Source organism: Giraffa tippelskirchi, chromosome 8, assembly GCF_054371585.1.
Source record: "Giraffa tippelskirchi isolate mGirTip1 chromosome 8, T2T-mGirTip1v1.2.pri, whole genome shotgun sequence".
Classification (NCBI taxonomy): domain Eukaryota; kingdom Metazoa; phylum Chordata; class Mammalia; order Artiodactyla; family Giraffidae; genus Giraffa; species Giraffa tippelskirchi.
In genome coordinates this window covers 93,463,904-93,483,543 of record NC_137282.1, presented here as the reverse complement: position 1 = coordinate 93,483,543, position 19,640 = coordinate 93,463,904, and the positions used below count along the sequence as shown (strand labels likewise).

General features: G+C 36.5%; 2 protein-coding genes across 10 annotated transcripts in view; one reads left to right on the top strand and one right to left on the bottom strand.

Annotated features, from left to right (window-relative positions):
* Positions 1 to 9,365, top strand: part of ARL15 (ARF like GTPase 15) — a 632,366-nt gene extending 623,001 nt beyond the window's left edge. Inside the window, exons 15-17 of one of the 2 annotated variants that reach the window (XR_014061457.1) lie at positions 4,463 to 4,549; positions 6,942 to 7,145; positions 8,404 to 9,365. The gene's annotated coding sequence lies outside the window, so the exon portion shown is untranslated. Of the gene's footprint in view, positions 1 to 4,462; positions 4,550 to 6,941 lie in introns of both variants that reach the window. The other variant, XR_014061454.1, reaches the window with a different exon arrangement.
* The window catches only part of NDUFS4 (NADH:ubiquinone oxidoreductase subunit S4), a 123,033-nt gene that overhangs the window by 18,972 nt on the left and 84,421 nt on the right, over positions 1 to 19,640 (bottom strand). For 6 of the 8 annotated variants that reach the window (XR_014061449.1, XR_014061450.1, XM_081517763.1 and 3 more), the window contains exons 3-4: positions 10,930 to 11,102; positions 6,576 to 6,649 (exon numbers count right to left, since the gene is read on the bottom strand). Coding sequence is in view for 4 of the 8 variants with exons in the window: in XM_081517763.1 (XP_081373889.1) it covers positions 6,576 to 6,649; positions 10,930 to 11,102 (247 nt within the window). In the remaining 4 variants the exon portion in view is untranslated. Of the gene's footprint in view, positions 1 to 3,958; positions 4,221 to 5,761; positions 6,650 to 10,929; positions 11,103 to 19,640 lie in introns of all 8 variants that reach the window. The other 2 variants (XR_014061451.1, XR_014061452.1) reach the window with 2 other exon arrangements.

The following is a 19,640-nucleotide window of genomic DNA, read 5'->3' as shown; positions in this document are numbered from 1 at the left end:
CTTCCAGAGATACCCTTACAAATGGAAATTTCCCTTATGTATATAATTATTTCTTACAAAAGGGGAACTCCTACTTTGTTTTGAGAGTTTTCCCTAAGCCTGCAGTTTCTTAGAAAAAAAAAATCAGCTTAATTAATATGCCAAAGAAACATTTTGTGGTGGAAAATTTTGCTCCCCTACAGAGTAAAATAAATCCTTTAAGAAGAATTTTATATATATTGAGTCATGACATACTTTTGTTTTGAAATTTGTCTTTGTTCATTTTAGTTTCTGAAAGTTGGTTTTTAACAGATAGATGGATATAAGGTTGAGACCCTCATTCTCAGGTTTAAGATAGGTGGAAATCCAGACCTTACTGATGGTGTCCACTTCTGAGATAATTCCAAGTTCTGGTTTGCAACTCCCAATTATCTCTATATTTTCCTGAATCAGTGCTTCCTTCACTGCTTCTACCTTCTGTAACTTTAGAGGTGGGTTTTCTTCCCCAATACATCACTATAGCAGTTTCACTGCTTATTCTCTGTCATCCTGTTTGCTGCTGCTGCTAAGTCGCTTCAGTCGTGTCCGACTCTGTGCGATCCCATAGACGGCAGCCCACCAGGCTCCGCCGTCCCTGGGATTCTCCAGGCAAGGATACTGGAGTGGGTTGCCATTTCCTTCTCCAGTGCATGAAAGGGAAAAGCGGAAGTCATCCTGTTTACTCCTGACGAAAACACTCCTCTATTGGAGAATTTAATAAGTTGTTACAGCTAACAGCAGTGAGAAAAACACAAGGGGTAAAATGACATACCAAAGGGAAGTCACAAAGTTTCAAATCAGATCAAAAGGGAAAGGGGATAAAACCATTTCTGGTTTCATTAGCACGTAAATGGCAGGGATACTAGCCTACTACAAGAAAAGACAAAAGCCACAAGAGTGAGAAAGGTGAGTCTTTTCTGTACACAAAGAAAAAAGGAAGGTTCATCAACATTTGAGAAGACCTCAGATAAACTTTCTTTATAAAAAGACAAAGAAAGCATCTTTGAAAAGTTCTTCTGGAATATATGCTGAGTTCAAAGGGAGATCTTTAAGATGAGGCTCTGGTGATAAAAAGACACAAGGGTATTTATAACTTACTTAGTGTATGCTAATAGAGAGAGAAGTGAGAGGTGAGCAGGGGAAAAAAAAGTCAAGGAAGAGCATTCAGTCTTTCTTTTATCCCACTCAGCAGGTGATAGAACCAGGCTTCCACAGGAAGTGAGGTATGGTGAGAAGGGAGACCAGAGGCAAAATTATCAATAGCAGGAAGAAGAAAATGTTTAGTCTCAGACATGAGGGCATTCTTATGTAAAAATATGGATTTACATAATGCCTTATTTAAGAAATTGAATAAGTGTTAACAGGGATTTTGTGATGTAATGTAGATCTTTTGGGCTTCCCTGGTGGTTCAGATGGTAAAGAATCTGCCTGCAATTAACCCTGAGTTGGGAAGATACCCTGGAGAAGGGCATAGCAATTCACTCCAACATTCTTGCCTGGAGAAACCCCATGAGCAGACAAGCCCGGTGGGCTACAGCTCATGGGGTCACAAAGAGTTGGACACCACTGCGTGACTAAGCACACACATAGATTTTAAGCTATTTTATTTCACTATTGTATGTAATATAAAAGTTTATACTTATCCTTGATCCTAGGTAAGTGTCTGAAGAACAGAATTGCATTTCTTTTTTTAAAAATTTATTTGTATTTTTTTGGCCATGCAACGCAGCTTGTGGGATCTGACTCGGGGCCCCTGGCAGTAAATGTGCAGAGTCCTAACCACTGGACTATCAAGGAACTCTCTGCATTTCTTAAGTAATGTAACTTTTCAAAGTTAGGTAAGGTTTTCCTATTTCTTATATTCACTACAGAAAATATAGAAATGATATATCTAGAATATGTATGTAATGTATGTCTTATATAGCTTGAAGTATTCTAGATTAGTGCTACCCAACAGAAACATAATGTGAACCAGACAGATCACTTTAAATTATCTAGGAGCAACATTTAAAAAAATGTCTAAAAAGAAAGAGTAAGCCTTTAATCATTCAGGTTCCTAGCCTAATACACATCTTAAATATTATCATTTTAATATGTAATCAATATAAAATTTATTAGAGATAATTAATGCTTTTTTTTAATACTAAGTCTCAGAAACCCAGTGTATATTTTACACTTAACAGCACACCCCAATTCTAACTAAATACATTTCAAGTGCTACACAGCCACATGTGCCTACCATACTGGACCATGCAGATCAAGATGACAGATGTAACATCTACAGCAGCATAGTAGTATCATGGAAAAAAACACTGGACTTGGAACCTAGAAACTTGGGCCCTATCAGCTGGGAGCTATGTGACAGACCTTGGCCTTATAGGAGTTAACAGTTCTTCTAAAAGAAAGAACAAGTAGCCAAATAAATTTAAAATGATTTAAGGAAAAGTTTAAAACATGACCTGGAGAATAATTTATAGTATCACTAAATGTACTGTTCAAATTTACCAATTTTTATCGAGCATATAAAAAGACTAAGATGACTGGGTGGTTTCCCTGGTGAAAGTGAAAAAAGTGAAAGTGTTAGTCACCCAGTCATTTGGTACTCTTTGCCACCCCATGGACTGTAGCCTGCCAGGCTTCTCTATCGATGGGGTTCTTCAGGCAAGAATACTGGAGTGGGTAGCCATTCCCTTCTCCAGATCATCTTACCTACCCAGGGATCAAGGTTGGGTCTCCTGCACTGCAGGCACCACCAGGGAGGTGCTTATCATTCAGCAAATAAAGTATTATAGTTTGAGTAAGAGGACTATGGTCTTATTTAAATAATGATCCCCAAAACCTAAACCAGGAGTGGTAGCATATGACAGGGTGCTCAACGTATGTATGACTGAATGCAATACGAAAAAAGTAAAATACAATACCACAGTAGAAGAGTTATAAAAAAAGGAATAAATCATTGTGGAAGCTAAAAGGAAGAGAGAGCACATCTATTTGGAGGTTAGAAAGGGAAATAAGAAAAGCGATGAGGAAGGAGATAACATTTAAAATGTATTCTGCAGAGTAGGTTGGAATTCGTAGGCAGGGAAAAAGAGGAGAAAGGGAACAGAATGAGGAGGAGATTGCAGAAGGAAGAAACTAAAGCAGAGATAAGGGCAGGAAGACATGCTGAGGCACAGTAAGATAAAGTTAGGTTACGATTTGAGTGACAGGTTACTATTTGAGTGATGCGTTAGTGCTTATATTGTGAAGAACTTGAATTATCAGCTGAGGAGTATATTAAGCATAGGCCTTTTGAAGTGTTTGAATAGAGACTATTTCAGATTAACAAAAATGTGAGAGGAGAAAGGGTCTCAGTATTGAGGGAGTACATAATTGTTTAGACCAGAGGTCAGTAAATATTTACTGTAAATGGCCAAATACAAAATATTTTTAGACTTTGGGGGCCATATTGTCTCTATTACAACTATTTACTTTTACTATTAGAGCTGCAAAGTTATCACCAACTATACAGGGATTGAACTTGTGTCTCCTGCATTGGAAGGTGAATTCTTAACCACTGGGCCACCAAGGAGTCAAGATATATAATACTAAATGTTAAATAAGTGAAGAATGAGAAATAACCTCTTCTCTAGGAGGTGAAAATGCCTTCAAATTCCTGAGTAGGGAAAATATTTTAGAAAGGCAATAATTTCACGAGATAGCCAGTGTCCACTATATAGGTTTTGTGTCAGGCACTGGAAACAAAAAGAGTTGGACACAACTTAGCGACTAACAACAACTGGAAACAAAGCAGTGAATAAGATCAACAGAATACCTACTACCTTAAAGGTTGTCAGGGCTTCTCAGGTGGCACAACAGTAAAAAATTCACCTGCCAATGCAGGAGACAAGTTCGGTCCCTGGGTTGGGAGGATCCCCTGGAGTAGGAAATGGCAACTCACTTCAGTATGTTTGCCTGAAGAATCCCATGAACCGAGAAGCCTGGGCACAATAGATAACCTAGGTTTTCTGGTCAGTTTGTTCTCTCCCTGTAAATCATACTTCATCCAAACACACGATCCTTCCCATGCAGCTCTCTCTTGCTCCCTAAGTTTGGTAACACCATCTCACTGCCTCACTATGTCCTGTGGTTTTCCTATACCTTGTCCATATTTTTATAAGTTCTCTGGGCTTCCCAGTTGATGCTAGTGGTAAAGAACCCACCTGCCAATGCAAGAGATGAAAGAGACAGGAGTTCAGTTCTTGGGTTGGGAAGATTCCCTGGAGCATGGTATGGTAACCCAATCCAGTTTTCTTGCCTGGAGAAGCCCACAGACAGAGGAGCCTGACAGGCTACAGTCCACAGGGTCACGACTAAAGCGACTTAGCATGCAAGCACTTAAAGGTAAGAATTCCTGATTCATTGTTTTTCTGTTTGTTTTTTTGTTTTATCTTGGCTGCGCCAGATGGTTCTGAGATCTCAATTCCCCAACCAGAGAAGGAATCCGGGCTATGGCAGTGAAAGCACCAAATCGTAACTATTCGATCACCAGGCAAGTCCCCAGATCCACAGTTAGCTTACAGTTTTATACGGTAATATTCTCTAAGCTTTTTCAACTTATACTGTCTGTTGACTTTGGTAATGCTCCTCAATTTTCATTCTGGTGTGGGGAGTAGAAATCAGATTGGAAAGGCACTTGATTTTATTAATAACAGTAGCAGTGGTTAGTTCGTATATCTGCAATTCACATGGCAACCACAGTCATACAGTCCTTGTGCCCACTCAGGAAGTAGTCAGAGGTTTAAGAGTTTAATTAGACTTCCTGTCATTAAACTCACATGATAGACTATCTGAGGTGTCAGACATGAAATATGGTAGGCTATGAAGATAAAAAACATTAACAGAACTGTTGATGATGAGCTACATTACCGTTTAATTTTAAAAAGAGCAATGTAAATGTTACATCAAAATAATATTTTAAAGACTATGACCACTTGGAGAACAAATACGTAATTTGGAAATTTGGTAATATATAATACTTAAGAAATTTTTTTTATTTTTAAAGTCTACTAATAAGATAAACTGATATACTATTATATACTTAGCTATGTCCTAAGTACTTTACTTTTATAAACTTATTCAATCCTCACAACAATTCCCATTGTACTTCCATTTTCTCCTTGTACAAACCCAGACAAATAGAGATCCGACATGGACTCAAATCTGACAGTCTGGCTTCAGATTCTTAAGGTATAATATACTGTGAACTTAGGATCAGAAGCAAATATTTCAGATAATAATAATCTTTATAGTGCTTTTACATTTATGTCAAATATGTTGAAAAACACTAATAATCTTTTACACTTATATTGCCTTATAGTAATAACATACTTAAATGGAGATGATCTCATTCAAATAGCTGAATTAGATTCAAATTCAGTTTGATCAACTAGAACAACAGAATGCATCAGGTACAAATGCACAGTATTGCATTTAAACCGAGAGAAACAGAAGAAATAACAGATGGAGGGAGGTAAGGGAAAGGACTAATAGTTTCTAAGTGGCCAGTTGTGTGTGTGTGCACGCGCATTCAGTCATGTCTGACTCTTTACAACCCCATGGACTGTAGTCCTCCAGGCGCCTCTGTCCATGGAATTTCCCAAGCAAGGATACTGGAGTGGGTTGCCATTTCCTGACCCAGGGATTGAACCTAAGTCTCTTACACCTCTTGCACTGACAGGCGGATTCTTTACCACTATACCACCTGGGAGGCCCATTATATTTCAAGTACTTGCCTAAGTACACCTTTAGATAAGTATCATTATTTGAACAATGAAAAACATTAAGTCCACGATGAAATTAATCCAAAATCATATAGCTTCGAGTGGCATAATAAGGATTAGAATTCATCATGATCTGCCTCCAAAGCCTCCTTTCATTACTGTGTTGCATGGTTTAACAGCAGAAAAATGAGGGGGAAAAAAAGACATTCTATTCTGTGTTTCTGTTGAAAGCAAAACTAACATAGGTCAAGAGTTTTAGGTAGCTACTAATATACTCTTAGGTTGTATTACTATAATTACAGACCCCACATATCAATAGAAGTGGTAAACAGAGACATTTATGTTCACATGACATTTTAGAGGAAACATGATAACCAATTTGTAATAATTGAAAAGCTATTAGGTAGAGTAACAGACATGAGATTTTGTTTCAAAGTAAGAAAATAATAAACAGATGTCAAAACTGGAATAGGTTGCCTTATGAGATGTTGAATGTTTTAAACTTAATGTTAGTGATTTTGCAGAGGCATTCATAAATAAGATAGGAGTTAGACAAGTAGTTTTATTCCAAGCCTTGACTTCAAATTTAGAGCAGTTTGACTTTCACATGTTACATGTGCATTTATTTTTCAGATTTTTTATTTTTTGGAAGGGTATGTTCTCATGGTGTAAAAAGAAAAAAAATCTAAAACCACTGGACTAGATACATTGATTTCACTCAACTTAATTATAGAATACAGGTTAAGAACATAAAATCATATCTATCTTGTCAAAACAAAAGCAAATCACACTTACCATTTTTTTCTGCAAAGGCAATTGCATCTTCTTTAGTACTGAAAGTCAGAACCAGGTTGGATAAGGGATCAGCCCTGTAAGAAACAATTTATTTCCCAGGATTTAACATTAATCTGTGACTGAAAATTACTTATTCTGAATAATTTCTTTAAAACTGTTCACTATCTGAATACGTTTTTCTGTGTTAAATTAGGGCGATTTTCTAACATGTCAAATTAAACACTTTAAAATTATAAAGACATTCAGCAATCTTTAGTCTTTAATAAAAATCATTTATTAAGCTTTAAAAAAAAAAAGAAAATGAATGAGAATCTCTTAGGTTTGTTTTTATTCTTTAAACTTACCTTATAAATTCATTGAAATTAGAAGGAGCCTGGCCAAAATTGTGAAGACCCTGAACTTACCTCTTCTCACAGACACATCAAAACTACAACTGTTTACACAGCAACAACTAAGAAAACCTAGAATCTAGCAGAAAAAGTCTTCTATAATCAAAAGGTATAAAGAAGGAACCACAATGAGACAGGAGGCAGAGACCCATACCAAGTTGGGCAACCCACAAACAGGAGGGTAAGTACAACTGCAGAAAGTCAGTCGTGTCTGACTCTGAGACCCCAGGGACTGTAGCCAGCCAGGCTCCCCTGTCCATGGGATTCTCCAGGCAAGAATACTGGAGTAGCTTGCCATTTCCTTCAACAACTGCAGAGGTTCTCCCCAAGGAGCAATATATCCAAGCCCCACATTAAGCTCCCAAGTCTGGGGATCCTGAACTGGGAAAACAAGCCCCCAGAACAATTGGCTTTAAAGGCCAATGGGGCTTAGTTTCCGGAGACCCAGAGGGCTGTGGGAAACAGAGACTATCTCTTAAAAGGCTCACAAAAAATCGCATATACTTTGGGACCCGGGTCAGAAGCAGTAATTTGAAGGAAGCGTGGGTCAGACCCACCTGATCTTTGAGAGTCTCCTGGAAAGGCAGGAGACAACTGAAGCCCAGGGATGTAGAAAACTGGCAAGAGCCATTTGGGAGAGCTCATCCCACCATGAGGTGCCATTTTGGAATCTTCTCAATAGCTTCTAACCACCAGACCAAGTTGTAAGCACCATTCCTGAGACATCTCAGGCTAAGCCATTAGCAGGATAGGAACATAGCTCTACCCACCAAGAAGGCAAGCTTCCTTAAGAACTCCTGAGCCCATGGACTGCCCCAGGAAACAGCCTTGTTCACCAGAGGGCCCTGCAAACAGAGACCCCAGCAGACCCTCAGCCTGCCACAGAGAACCCAACTCACCTGGCAACACGCTAGCACTAGCTGAGACCCCATGCACCCTGGCCCTGCCAACCAGCTGGACAAAACCAGCTCTGAGACACTGCAGGCATTGTAGTCAGTGGGCCAACACACCAGCTCAAGGGCTAGTGGGGTTCTGTAGGCAGAGTTCCCGTGATTTACCTCTGCCGAGCAGTGAAACATCACTAGGCCCAGAACCCTTTGGCCCTACCCACCAGTGGATAGACACCAGCTCTAGAACCCCTGGGCCCTGAAGCAAGAGGCCATGAGACTTGGCTTCATGCAACAGTTGGGAAGGGTGGGAGGAATTAGCCTCAATATGCTCCAGGACCAGAACCTGTCCACCAGCAGGTGGTCACCGATCCCAGCACCACTGCAGCCCCACAGCCTGCCTTATCAGGATCCAGCCAACACACCAAGAGGCTGACACCAGCACTCATCACTTGTATTCAACATAGTACTGAAACTCCTAGCTACAGTAATCAGACTGGAAGAAGGAATAGAAGGAATTCAAATTGAAGGAAAAGCTATCACTGTTTGCAGATGACATGAAAACATTTATAGAAAATCCTCAAGATACCACCATTGTACAGGAGACAGAAATCAAGACCATCCCCAAGAAAAAGAAATGCAAAAAAGCAAAATGGCTGTCTAAGGAGGCCTTACAGATAGCTGGGAAGAGAAGAGAAGCAAAAAGCAAAGGAGAAAAGGAAAGATATTCCCATCTGAATGCAGAGTTCCAAAGAATAGCAAGGAGAGATAAGAAAGCCTTCCTCAGTGATCAATGCAAAGAAATAGAGGAAAACAACAGATTGGGAAAGACTAGAGATCTCTTCAAGAAAATTAGAGATACCAAAGGAACATTTCATGCAAAGATAGGCTCGATAAAGGACAGAAATGGTATGGACCTAACAGAAGCAGAAGATATTAAGAAGAGGTGGCAAGAATACACAGAAGAACTGTATAAAAAAGATCTTCACGACCCAGATAATCACGATGCTGTGATCACTCACCTATAGCCAGACATCCTGGAATGTGAAGCCAAGTGGGCCTTAGAAAGCATCACTACGAAGAAAGCTAGTGGAGGTGATGGAATTCCAGTTGAGCTATTTCAAATCCTGAAAGATGATGCTGTGAAAGTGCTGCACTCGATATGCCAGCAAATTTGGAAAACTCAGCAGTGGCCATAGGACTGGAAAAGGTCAGTTTTCGTTCCAATCCCAAAGAAAAGCAATGCCAAAGAATGCTCAAACTACCGCACAATTGCACTCATCTCACACGCTAGTAAAGTAATGCTCAAAATTCTCCAAGCCAGGCTTTAGCAATACGTGAACCGTGAACTTCCAGATATTCAAGCTGGTTTTCGAAAAGGCAGAGGAACCAGAGATCAAATTGCCAACATCTGCTGGATCACTGAAAAAGCAAGAGAGTTGCAGAAAAACATCTATTTCTGCTTTATTGACTGCCAAAGCCTTTGACTGTGTGGATCACAATAAACTGGAAAATTCTGAAAGACATGGGAATACCAGACCACCTTACCTGTCTCTTGAGAAACCTGTATGCAGGTCAGGAAGCAACAGTTAGAACTGGACAGGGAACAACAGACTGGTTCCAAATAGGAAAAGGAGTACGCCAAGGCTGTATATTGTCACTGTGCTTATTTAACTTATATGCAGAGTACATCATGAGAAATGCTGTGCTGGATGAAGCACAAGCTGGAATCAAGATTGGTGGGAGAAATATCAATAACCTCAGATATGCAGATGACACCACCCTTATGGCAGAAAGTGAAGAAGAACTATAGAGCCTCTTGATGAAAGTGAAAGAGGAGAGTGAAAAAGTTGGTTTAAAGCTCAACATTCAGAAAACTTAAGATCATGGCATCCAGTCCCATCACTTCATGGCAAATAGATGGGGAAACAGTGGCTGACTTTATTTTTCTGGGCTCCAAAATCACTGCAGATGGTGACTGCAGCCATGAAATTAAAAGACGCTTACTCTTTGGAAGGAAAGTTATGACCAACCTAGACAGCATATTAAAAAGCAGAGACATTACTTTGTCAATAAAGGTCCATCTAGTCAAGGCTATAGTTTTTCCAGTGGTCATGTATGGATGTGAGAGTTGGACTATAAAGAAAGCTGAGCGCCAAAGAATTGATGCTTTTGAACTGTGGTGTTGGAGAAGACTCTTGAGAGTCCCTTGGACTGCAAGGAGATCCAACCAGTCCAGAGTAAAGGAAATCAGTCCTGGGTGTTCATTGGAAGGACTGATGCCTAAGCTGAAGCTCCAATACTTTGGCCACCTGATGCAAAGAACTGACTCATTAGAAAAGACCCTGATGCTGGGAAAGACTGAGGGCAGGAAGAGAAGGGGACGACAAAGGATGAGATGGTTGGATGGCATCACTGACTCAATGGACATGAGTTTGGGTGGACTCCAGGAGTTTGTGATAGACAGGGAAGCCTGGCGTGCTGCGGTTCATGGGGTCGCAAAGAGTCGGACACGACTGAGCGACTAAACTGAACTGAACTGAACCACCAGAAAACTATAAGAGCTGAATCTGGTAATGTTGCAGGATACAAAATTAATACACAAAAATCTATTGCATTTCTATATACTAACAATGAATTATCAAAATGTCTAAACTCATCTAATCTCCTCTAATAAACAAAAAATATAAAGAAGTTTTATTTTAAAAATAAGTGTCATTAATTATTAACACTATTCACAGTATATTTTAAACTAATATCTACAGCTTGGGGACCATGTTAAGAGTGCTTACAATGTCAGCCATTTTTATCCAATAAATAATACTCTGAAAAAAACTGTTCTTACAGTATATTTTGCTGGGCCACACTTATATAAATATTATTATATATATATGTTACCTATGTGGAATGTATATGTCTATACCATTGAACATAGTGAAATCTATGCAAAACTGTCTCAAAAAGTATTGTCATAAGGCATCCTGTATATAAAAGAGCCTGAAAATCAGTGCATTTAAAAGGTAAATCTACACAGAGAAAGAGCTGAAAATAGTATTCAAATTAAACGAAAATACTCACGTTGACGCCCAACCCATCAAAGGATTTTCCCATCTCTCTCTGGTATCAAACTCCATCTTCCATTTCTTTGTGTTGTTTACTCCAGACTGCATGTTATTGCGAGCAGGGACAAAGATCCTGGCTTTTCTGGTTTTGATATGCTCTTCTGGAACACCAGTTAAAGTAGTAATATCCTACAGAAAAACAAGCAAATGTGTTTCTAACAGCCCACTTAAACCCTAATGTATTTTTGTTGCTTTCTGTATCTTACAATACATACTTATTTATAATTTTTTTTAAGTTTTATTTCACTTCTTTGTTATTTTACCATTTAAACTACTATTTTGATATTTGAAAAAGATATATTGGGGGAATGTTAGGGTACAGTGGGAAAGGGCTTATAAAAAAATTTAGGCCCATTTTGTACAACAAGGTACTGGTAATTTTTGAAGAGTCTGCTGGCAGAAAAGCCTGTACTGAGTAGACTCTGATTTCATGAGCTGGTATAATTAGTTAGCAGAGAAAGAATGTAAAGCGATATTAAAAGGAAACAAATATAAAAAGTGACTAAATTTTAAATAGAAAAAAATATCTATTATCAGTGGTTTCTGTGTCATGCTGCTTACAAGGCATTCTCTTCAGAGAAAGGCCTAACCCTTTTTGTAAACAATTAAAATCAATTAACAACTTTAATTACCATTTTGATTTATCTCCCTTTAATGAAACCTACTGAAGAGAAAATGATATCAAATAGATGTCAATCTTATTCTGCAAAGATAAAAAAAATTGGCACAATTTTTGTGGAAATGTTAGAGGAAAACAATGATAACTTGAATCTCTATTTTCTGTATTTCTACCCAATAACAAAAGGTCAACTGATGAATACATACAATTTTGATTCCCTGATTAAATATATTTCAAATTATAGTAGCAATCAGGACACAAAATGACAAAGTAATTTAGAGTTTAAGTCTCCATTTAGTAATGGTAAAATACTTCATTCTAGCAATGTAAAATCATATTACAGTCAACTATATTATGCTCATAAAGCATTCTAAAATTATGGCTCCTCACTAAGGTAAACTTTAAAAAACTGGTTAAAACCAACAGGTTTAACATGTAAATGATTGCATCAAAATTATGAAAACTAGAAAACTTAGCACATTTTGTCAATTTTAATTTCATGTTTATTTGCAGTTCCACTCTAATCAATGCTTTAGACCAAAGAAATACTAGGAGTTCTTAGTTGCAATATGTACTGGGAAAAAACTAAATGTATTTCTGACTCAACTAATCTTTCTACCCACAGATTAAAGAAATAATTCCTTAAAGTTATTTTAGCTGACAACTATACCTTCTCACTTATACTTTGTGTGGTTAATTAATCATAATTAACTTAGGCGTGGTTACTTTGTCATAGTTTGTCTATTTGGAGAAACTATTAAAATGATCCATATAAATATTTACACAAAAATGTACTTCTAGTATATGCCTACATTTTAAAAGTTTGTTTATATGATAAAATAAAAGCTAAGCGAGTACAACTGATACATAATTTTTAAAGGCATCAATATGTCAAGTTATTACAAATTGTCAAGTTCATCCTCAAAGAAAAGTAATTTCAGGTTATTATTACATTCAATAACTTTCTAAAGAATATTCCTCTACCAAGAGATTGAAAGAAACTCAGCTCCTGGAAAGTCCTTAATGTTTATTTCCCCCTATGAATTCACTACATTGTTGGTAATCTTTCACATTAACTTAGTATTTAATATTATATATTTTCATATTAAAAAATCTATTTAGTTATAGCTGAAGCAAAGTATAAATGGACAGTAGGTATATTACAAAATTATGGGATGAGGCATCCTTGTCAAATTCCATAGCAACACCTCCATTCTGAGCTGAGCTCATAAAAGCTGAAGCTGTAAGTTGGCTATTCTTTTAATTAAGACTTACAGAAAAGAAAGCATATTAATCTCTTAATACCAGTTCAGGAAACAGACTTACTTTTTCTTAATAAATGTCTATATTGTAGGCATATGCCAAAGTAATTTAAAAACCAATAATGCTTTAGTAAAATGGAAAGAGTATTTCTTGATTTGTACTATCAAAGCAGAAAGGCACAGCATGATTTTTTAAGGATGGAAAACCTCTTTAAAATCAGTGGCTACAAAAGTTGCTGAGCTAGCTGCAAGTGCTTCCGTGCCTTCTCAAATTATGGCAATTATTTGGTATTTTCTCCCAATACAACTGGCATTCAAACAAATGAGTCTCTGAAATTTGAAGTCCAAGTTGTTCTGACATAGAATCCCTGCCTGTGCCTGCAGAAGACAGTAAGGTACTGGAGAGCTGAACTGCTGCCAAAGACAGAATAAAAAGGCTTGGCATCTCTCACATACTTGACACCTAAAGGGCACAGAAGCTCTAAAATTCCTGGTCCTTGTAGGCACACACTCAGTCTAGACAAACTGATTTCTCACACTTTTAAAACGCATCACAACACTCTATTGTTATCATTTCATCCACACAGCTTCAGCAAGTGACAGAAGAACATGTCCTTTAAGCGACATTTCAATGGGCTAAAGCTCCCATTCCAAGATTCCATTAAAACAATGTAATACTTGAAAAGAACTATGAGGCACTATGAACTTTTTATGTGTCTTCAATGCTTTGCTTTTCCTCAAAGTTCTCACTGACCTATCTGTGACTCAGCTTTTGAAAATAAATAAATCATCTGCAGACTACTGAAACTATACTGAACTAATGATACTCTTTAGATTTCTACTTTAATGATATTCTTTTTGGATTTCTATTTTCTACTGCAGTATGGATCATATGTGATTATTTTTAAAAAACAAAACATGTCAATGTTGCCTTTCACAGATTTCTCATTTGATTGGTAAAATGGGTTATTTATAAATAATAATTCATAGATTTTCTATGTCTACAAAAAAGTTAAAACACGTAAGTTAGGAGAAAGCTGCAAGTTGGCCCCTGAAGAATCTCAAGACTCACCAGTTAATATTTATAAATTCTAATGAAACAAGTAACCCTTTACATAATATATACACTTACTGAATTTTAAAACTTTCTAATTTTTAACAATTGGATCAAGCATGATACCTATGTTTATATTATTAAACTAAGTATCTTCATAAAGTTTCATAAATACGAACTTGTGTACAATATGCTATTTAAGAAATAGTAACTAGTTACTTAATCATGATTCATAGATTAAAGGGTATTCATATTTAAAAATTTGCTACTGAAAACAAGCATATTATAATTTCAAAGTTCTACTCTTTCAGTATGATCTTTTTCACAATTTTAAATTCTATAAGAGCTGATACACTGACTTTCCATTTCACAAGTCTAGTTTAAATTGAAGAGGAATTTTAAAAATCATTGAGAGTATATGCCAGTACATGTAAATGAACTTTACTCTTTCAAATACCAATTTCCATGATAAAATATTAGTTTTCCATATAAAAACTGTATGATTCGGTTATCAACTGTCCCCATTTATCTTGTGTGAATTCAACTTTTTTTTAAACAAAGGAAGCAGGGAACAAGCAATGGGAAGTTGGTGTCAAAATGCAGAAAAACCTCCCAGCAAGCTTCTTGCAACCACCCAGGATTTAGAGTCTTGCTGGCTGCTCTCTTTTCAATACGAGAATTTCACACATTTCAATGACTATTATGACTTCAAAGAATCAAATTTTCATCATTGTCTGTCATCTGCCGGTTGATTTGTATAAAGGAGTTCTTCTGCATGCACTCCAAACAAAAGCCTCCTTACTTTTGTGGCTATATATCAAGTTTAAAAGTTTTGTTTGTGACAGTTGTGTCTTTGGTAAATTAGGGTAACACTGAAGGAGTGCAGCTGCTCTGCAGGAACCTCCTTTTTGGCACCATTTCACTTAAATAAAAACTGAATAATTAGCTTCTGCCTTTATTAAACCACAAAAATGCCACTGGCCTTAGTAATTACTTCCGGTTGCCCCACCCACTTAACCTTAATACTTTACACCTGTCATAAAGAGAAATTAATGAAAAAGGCTTTCACCACTTTGGGTGAATTTCTGACAGATCTCCCAGTACACCCGGAAGAGTCAAAATTCTTAACAGGCTTTTTGGTAATAAGTTCACTACACTGCATGTTATTTGTGGATCAATGTTGAAAAGTTTTAATAGAGTACATAGTGGAACATAAAGTACAAATACTGCTTATAGAAACTTGTTCTACTGCAGGCTATTAGTTACCAATTATGTGTTTAAATTTGTTTTAGGACTAAAATCCATCTAAATTTGATGATTCTGTTTATATTCTACTTCAACAATGAAAGATGTAAAAAGGAAAACAATCCTGGCTCTATAATAAAAACTTCCTTTCAAGTACTCTACCGATACTTAATACAAGAAACTCATTAAGTGGTCTAATAAATAATGAAGGACACTATACTAAATAAATGTAAGTTTGAAAAATAATAGATTTGGCAGATAGCATAACCATATGTATTTTATTTATCATGGAAGAACTTGAAACACTTCTAAAAAGTTAGTGGCCATAGCGATTCAAGACACAATCAAAACTATAAACAAGAAGTGTGCCAATAGAACCAATTTTTGTTTGTTAAAGCAAGACATTGATGTAGGAGTCTAACCAGGTAATGAAACAAGCGTTGAAATATATCATCCATTTTATCTTGCATATCGAACAAAGCTATCATGAAACCAAACCTGGGGGGTGGCGCTAGTGATAAAGAACTTGCCTGCCAATGCAGGAGGCATAAGAAACGCAGGTTCAATCCCTGGGTCGGGAAGATCCCCTGGAGAAGGAAGTGGCAACCCACACCAGTATTCTTGCCTGGAGAATCCCATGGACAGAGGAGCCTGCCGGCCTACAGTTCATGGGGTCGCAGAGTCAAACATGACTGAAGAGACTTGGCACACATCAGGAAACCAAAAGTTAAGTTTTAAATGGAATGTTGTTATGATACTAACAATAGATCAAGCAAATGATACACCTAATCATATAATGAGTAAAAAAAAAAAAAAAATCCTAAGAATTAGAGACATTTATGTCTCATTCTCAAACTATTTTCATTACTCCTAGATCCTTCTGAGCAGGATAGGGTACAGCAATGGCTGAAAGCAAAGGGCTGAGTCAAAACTGGGTTAGAATCCCAGCTTTTGTTGGTGTATTAATAGATTTCTCCTAAACTATTATGTATAAGGATCACTCAAGGTAAAATGAGGACTAAATAATGTATGTGAAGGGCCTGGGCAATAAAAAAGGCCCATGTATTTTTAGTGCTTGCTGTGTATGAGAACCTAGACACAATGCTCAAAGGTAAAGACATGCTCTCCATTCTCACGGAAATTACTACCTTTTTAAAAAAGACAGAGTGAACAAGTAATGGGAGGTTGTTGGTGAGATGCAAAAAAATTCCCATCTTCTTGGGATGGGATAATATGAGTTAGTAAATAAAATACAACAAAAGATTTTGTAATTAGAGTCGATTAAGTTGCTTCAAGTCTAGAGAAAAGCCTAGTTTTCTTCTTCAAGGCTGGATATTCCATTTTTGTATGTGTCATTAAAATAAAAATAAGACTTTATTCCTGAACTTAAAAAGTCTATAATCTATGCACCCATAAGAAGGATGGGGGATAACTAAATAATCATTACTGTAAAATACAATATTAGTTAAGACTCAAGATAAATCTCAAGGAACCCAAGCCCCACCATTTGCTACCTATGCAATATTGACAACTTGCTTAAATTCTGTCAGTTTCCTCCTTCAAAAAATGTACTACAGAGAATTCCCTGGCATTTCAGTGGTTAGGACTCCATGCTTTCACTGCTGAGAGCACAGGTTCATTTCCTAGTCAGGGAACTAAGATCCTGCAAGCTGTGTGGTAAGAGCCCCCCATCCAGGTACCTCAAAACATACCTCATAGTAGTGTTTGGAAGGATTAAGTCAGGATACAAAGTAAAATGTGATAAATGCCATGGAGTCAAATAAAAGAGAGATTGCATTTGGTTTTAAAGGCAGAAGTATCTATCTCCTCCTTCAGTTACTTTTTTTAACTAAAGAAGGAGATAGAAGATGATTCTTTCAGGATAGTTATGATTTTAAGAAGATACTGTTAAAACATTATTAAAAAAATTAAAAGAAAAATTTAAAAAACATATTCATATATTCAGACTTCCCTAGTGGTAGGATAAGAATCAGCCTGCTGATGCAAGGGACATGGATTTGATCCCTGGTCTGGGAAGACTCCACATGTCGAGGAGCAACTGAGCCTGTGGGCCGCAACTACTGAGCTTGTGCTCTAAGATCTGCAAGCCACAACTACTGAGCCCATGTTCTGCAGCTACTGAAGTCCATGCACCCTAGAGGCTATGCTCAGCAACAAGAACAGCCACTGCAATAAGAAGCCTGCAAGCCACAACTAGAGTAGCCCCTGCCCTCTGCAACTAACGAAAGCCCATGGGCAGCAATGAAGACCTGGTACAACCAAAAAATAGAAATATAAAAATAAATAAAATAAAAATATATCCATATGTTTAAAACCTTAGCAACTGCTTTTCTTATGTATATTACACAATAATGATCTATATACATATCCACTTTATACAGTGATAATAGTTATTTTGGACTATTTTCAAGTATCACATCACTTACTTTTTTTCCCATGTAGTTACCCTGTTTTGATATTTCTTGTTTTAATGGCCTCATTAATAATCTATGAAGTTGATATGCCACAATTTCTTAGCCAATCCATTATTACTGAAAAACCAAATTGTTATTATTTCTTTTACAGTATAGGTTACTGCAATGAAAATCTCAGTAGCCTAATTCTTGAAGGTTAGTCACTGAGGGTAATATTAACTAGGTCAAAGGTTATGATAAATTTCCATGGTTTCTGACATGTTATCAAATTGCTTTCCAAAGAGTGGTAAAATTTTATATTGCTACTCACAATATGGGTCAGTTTCTATTTATGCTTTAAAGGCACAGAGAAATAGTATATATTAATTGGACTGAATTTATTTATTGTATATTCTTCCTTACAAACCTATAAAGGAGAAGATGAATTTGATTTTTGACTTGTAAGAATATTTTTAAAAATTAACAAAATTTCCTCAAACGATATTACTTTATAGGAGCTGCTACCAGTAGAAACAGGTGAGAAAAGGTAACACTTACCTAAAATCTAATTCACTGTTCAAAATGTAACTCCAGAACATACTACAAATGCATAAATTTTTTGTAATGGTATAAGGATGTATGTTCAGATTCTTACTGTACAGTTATATCATAGTATATGATCTGACATATGGCATAGCCAAATCAAGTTTACTAAACAGATATTTTAAGACAGAATGCTGTAACTTTTTTTTTTTGGCCACACTTCACAGCTTGGGGAATTCTCAGTTCCCTCACCAGGGATAGAACCAGGGCCACAGCAGTGAAAGCCCAGCTGGAATCCTTACCACTAGGGAACAAGGGGACTCCCCTGGAAAGCTGTAATTGTTTTAAATAATACAGAAATAAACTTTCTCTCCCAATCAGGAAAATCCATTGGAAGACTTCATTTTTACAAGGAAACACTGGAAACAATCATTTTCTATTAACTTTGAAAGAAGTGAAAGTTACTTAGAAAAAAAAAATGCTTAATAAATTGTTCAATACTGCCTCAGTGAAAACCAGTATGCTTCAATGAAGCGTTCTGAAAGTTACTAAGTAATTGTTTTAAACTTGTAAGATATAGCATATTAATAATGATCAACTTAATACCTAAACCCCTCCTTGTTTGCTTTTTAATCCAATGATCCAGAATTTTTTTTATTTTTAAATTACTAATTCATGTAGCTACAGTAGGTCACATAATAGTTTTTTCAGTAGCTGAAATAAAGAAAAAAAAATGGCCACAAAACACTTGGAACTTCTATAACATATTACATTTTTAAAAGATCCAATCTGTTATTTCATAATCAAACAGTCCTCCTCATACCCTGGTAATAAATTAAAAAGCTGACACACACACAACATAAATTAAGAATTACGAGAACAAAAGCCACAGCAGCAGAGAACTAAATATGAAATAACTGTTGAATAAACAAACATCAGGGCAAAGGGACAGAAGGTGAATAAACAACTGAAAAACAAGTGGTGGTTTAAACAATAAATGAAATTAGTTATATCTGGAAAGGAACTGAAAATAATGAATTTAAAGCTGAATGTTTCTAATTTAGTAAAACAACATTCAATAAGCAATGTGTGAAAGTCAAACTTCAAGGAGACAAAAAAGTATAAGACAATCCCTCATTAATTTAGCATAAAAATAAAAGTTAAGCTATGGATAGAAGTCTCTTTTCTGACTTAGGAACAGATAGTTGTTAACTGAAAATATTGGTGAAAACAGAAGATCATTAAGTGAATACACACATTCATGCATACACAGCCACACTTTAAATACTGTTTATAATTTAAAAGGTACACATGTACATTTTTTTCAATAATCTTCAGATATAGGGCCAGTACCCTTCCTTTGAGTGTAGGTCCAGTGGTTAGAATTCCAAGAGTTGTTTCTGCCATAAACTACCAAGAACATGCATGTCTACAATTTACAGTTTTGTTTTTTAAAAATGCAAAGAATACAAAGAGATTTGTGAAACACTAAGTCCAAAATCAGTCTAGATTTCCTTTTGTAGCACAACC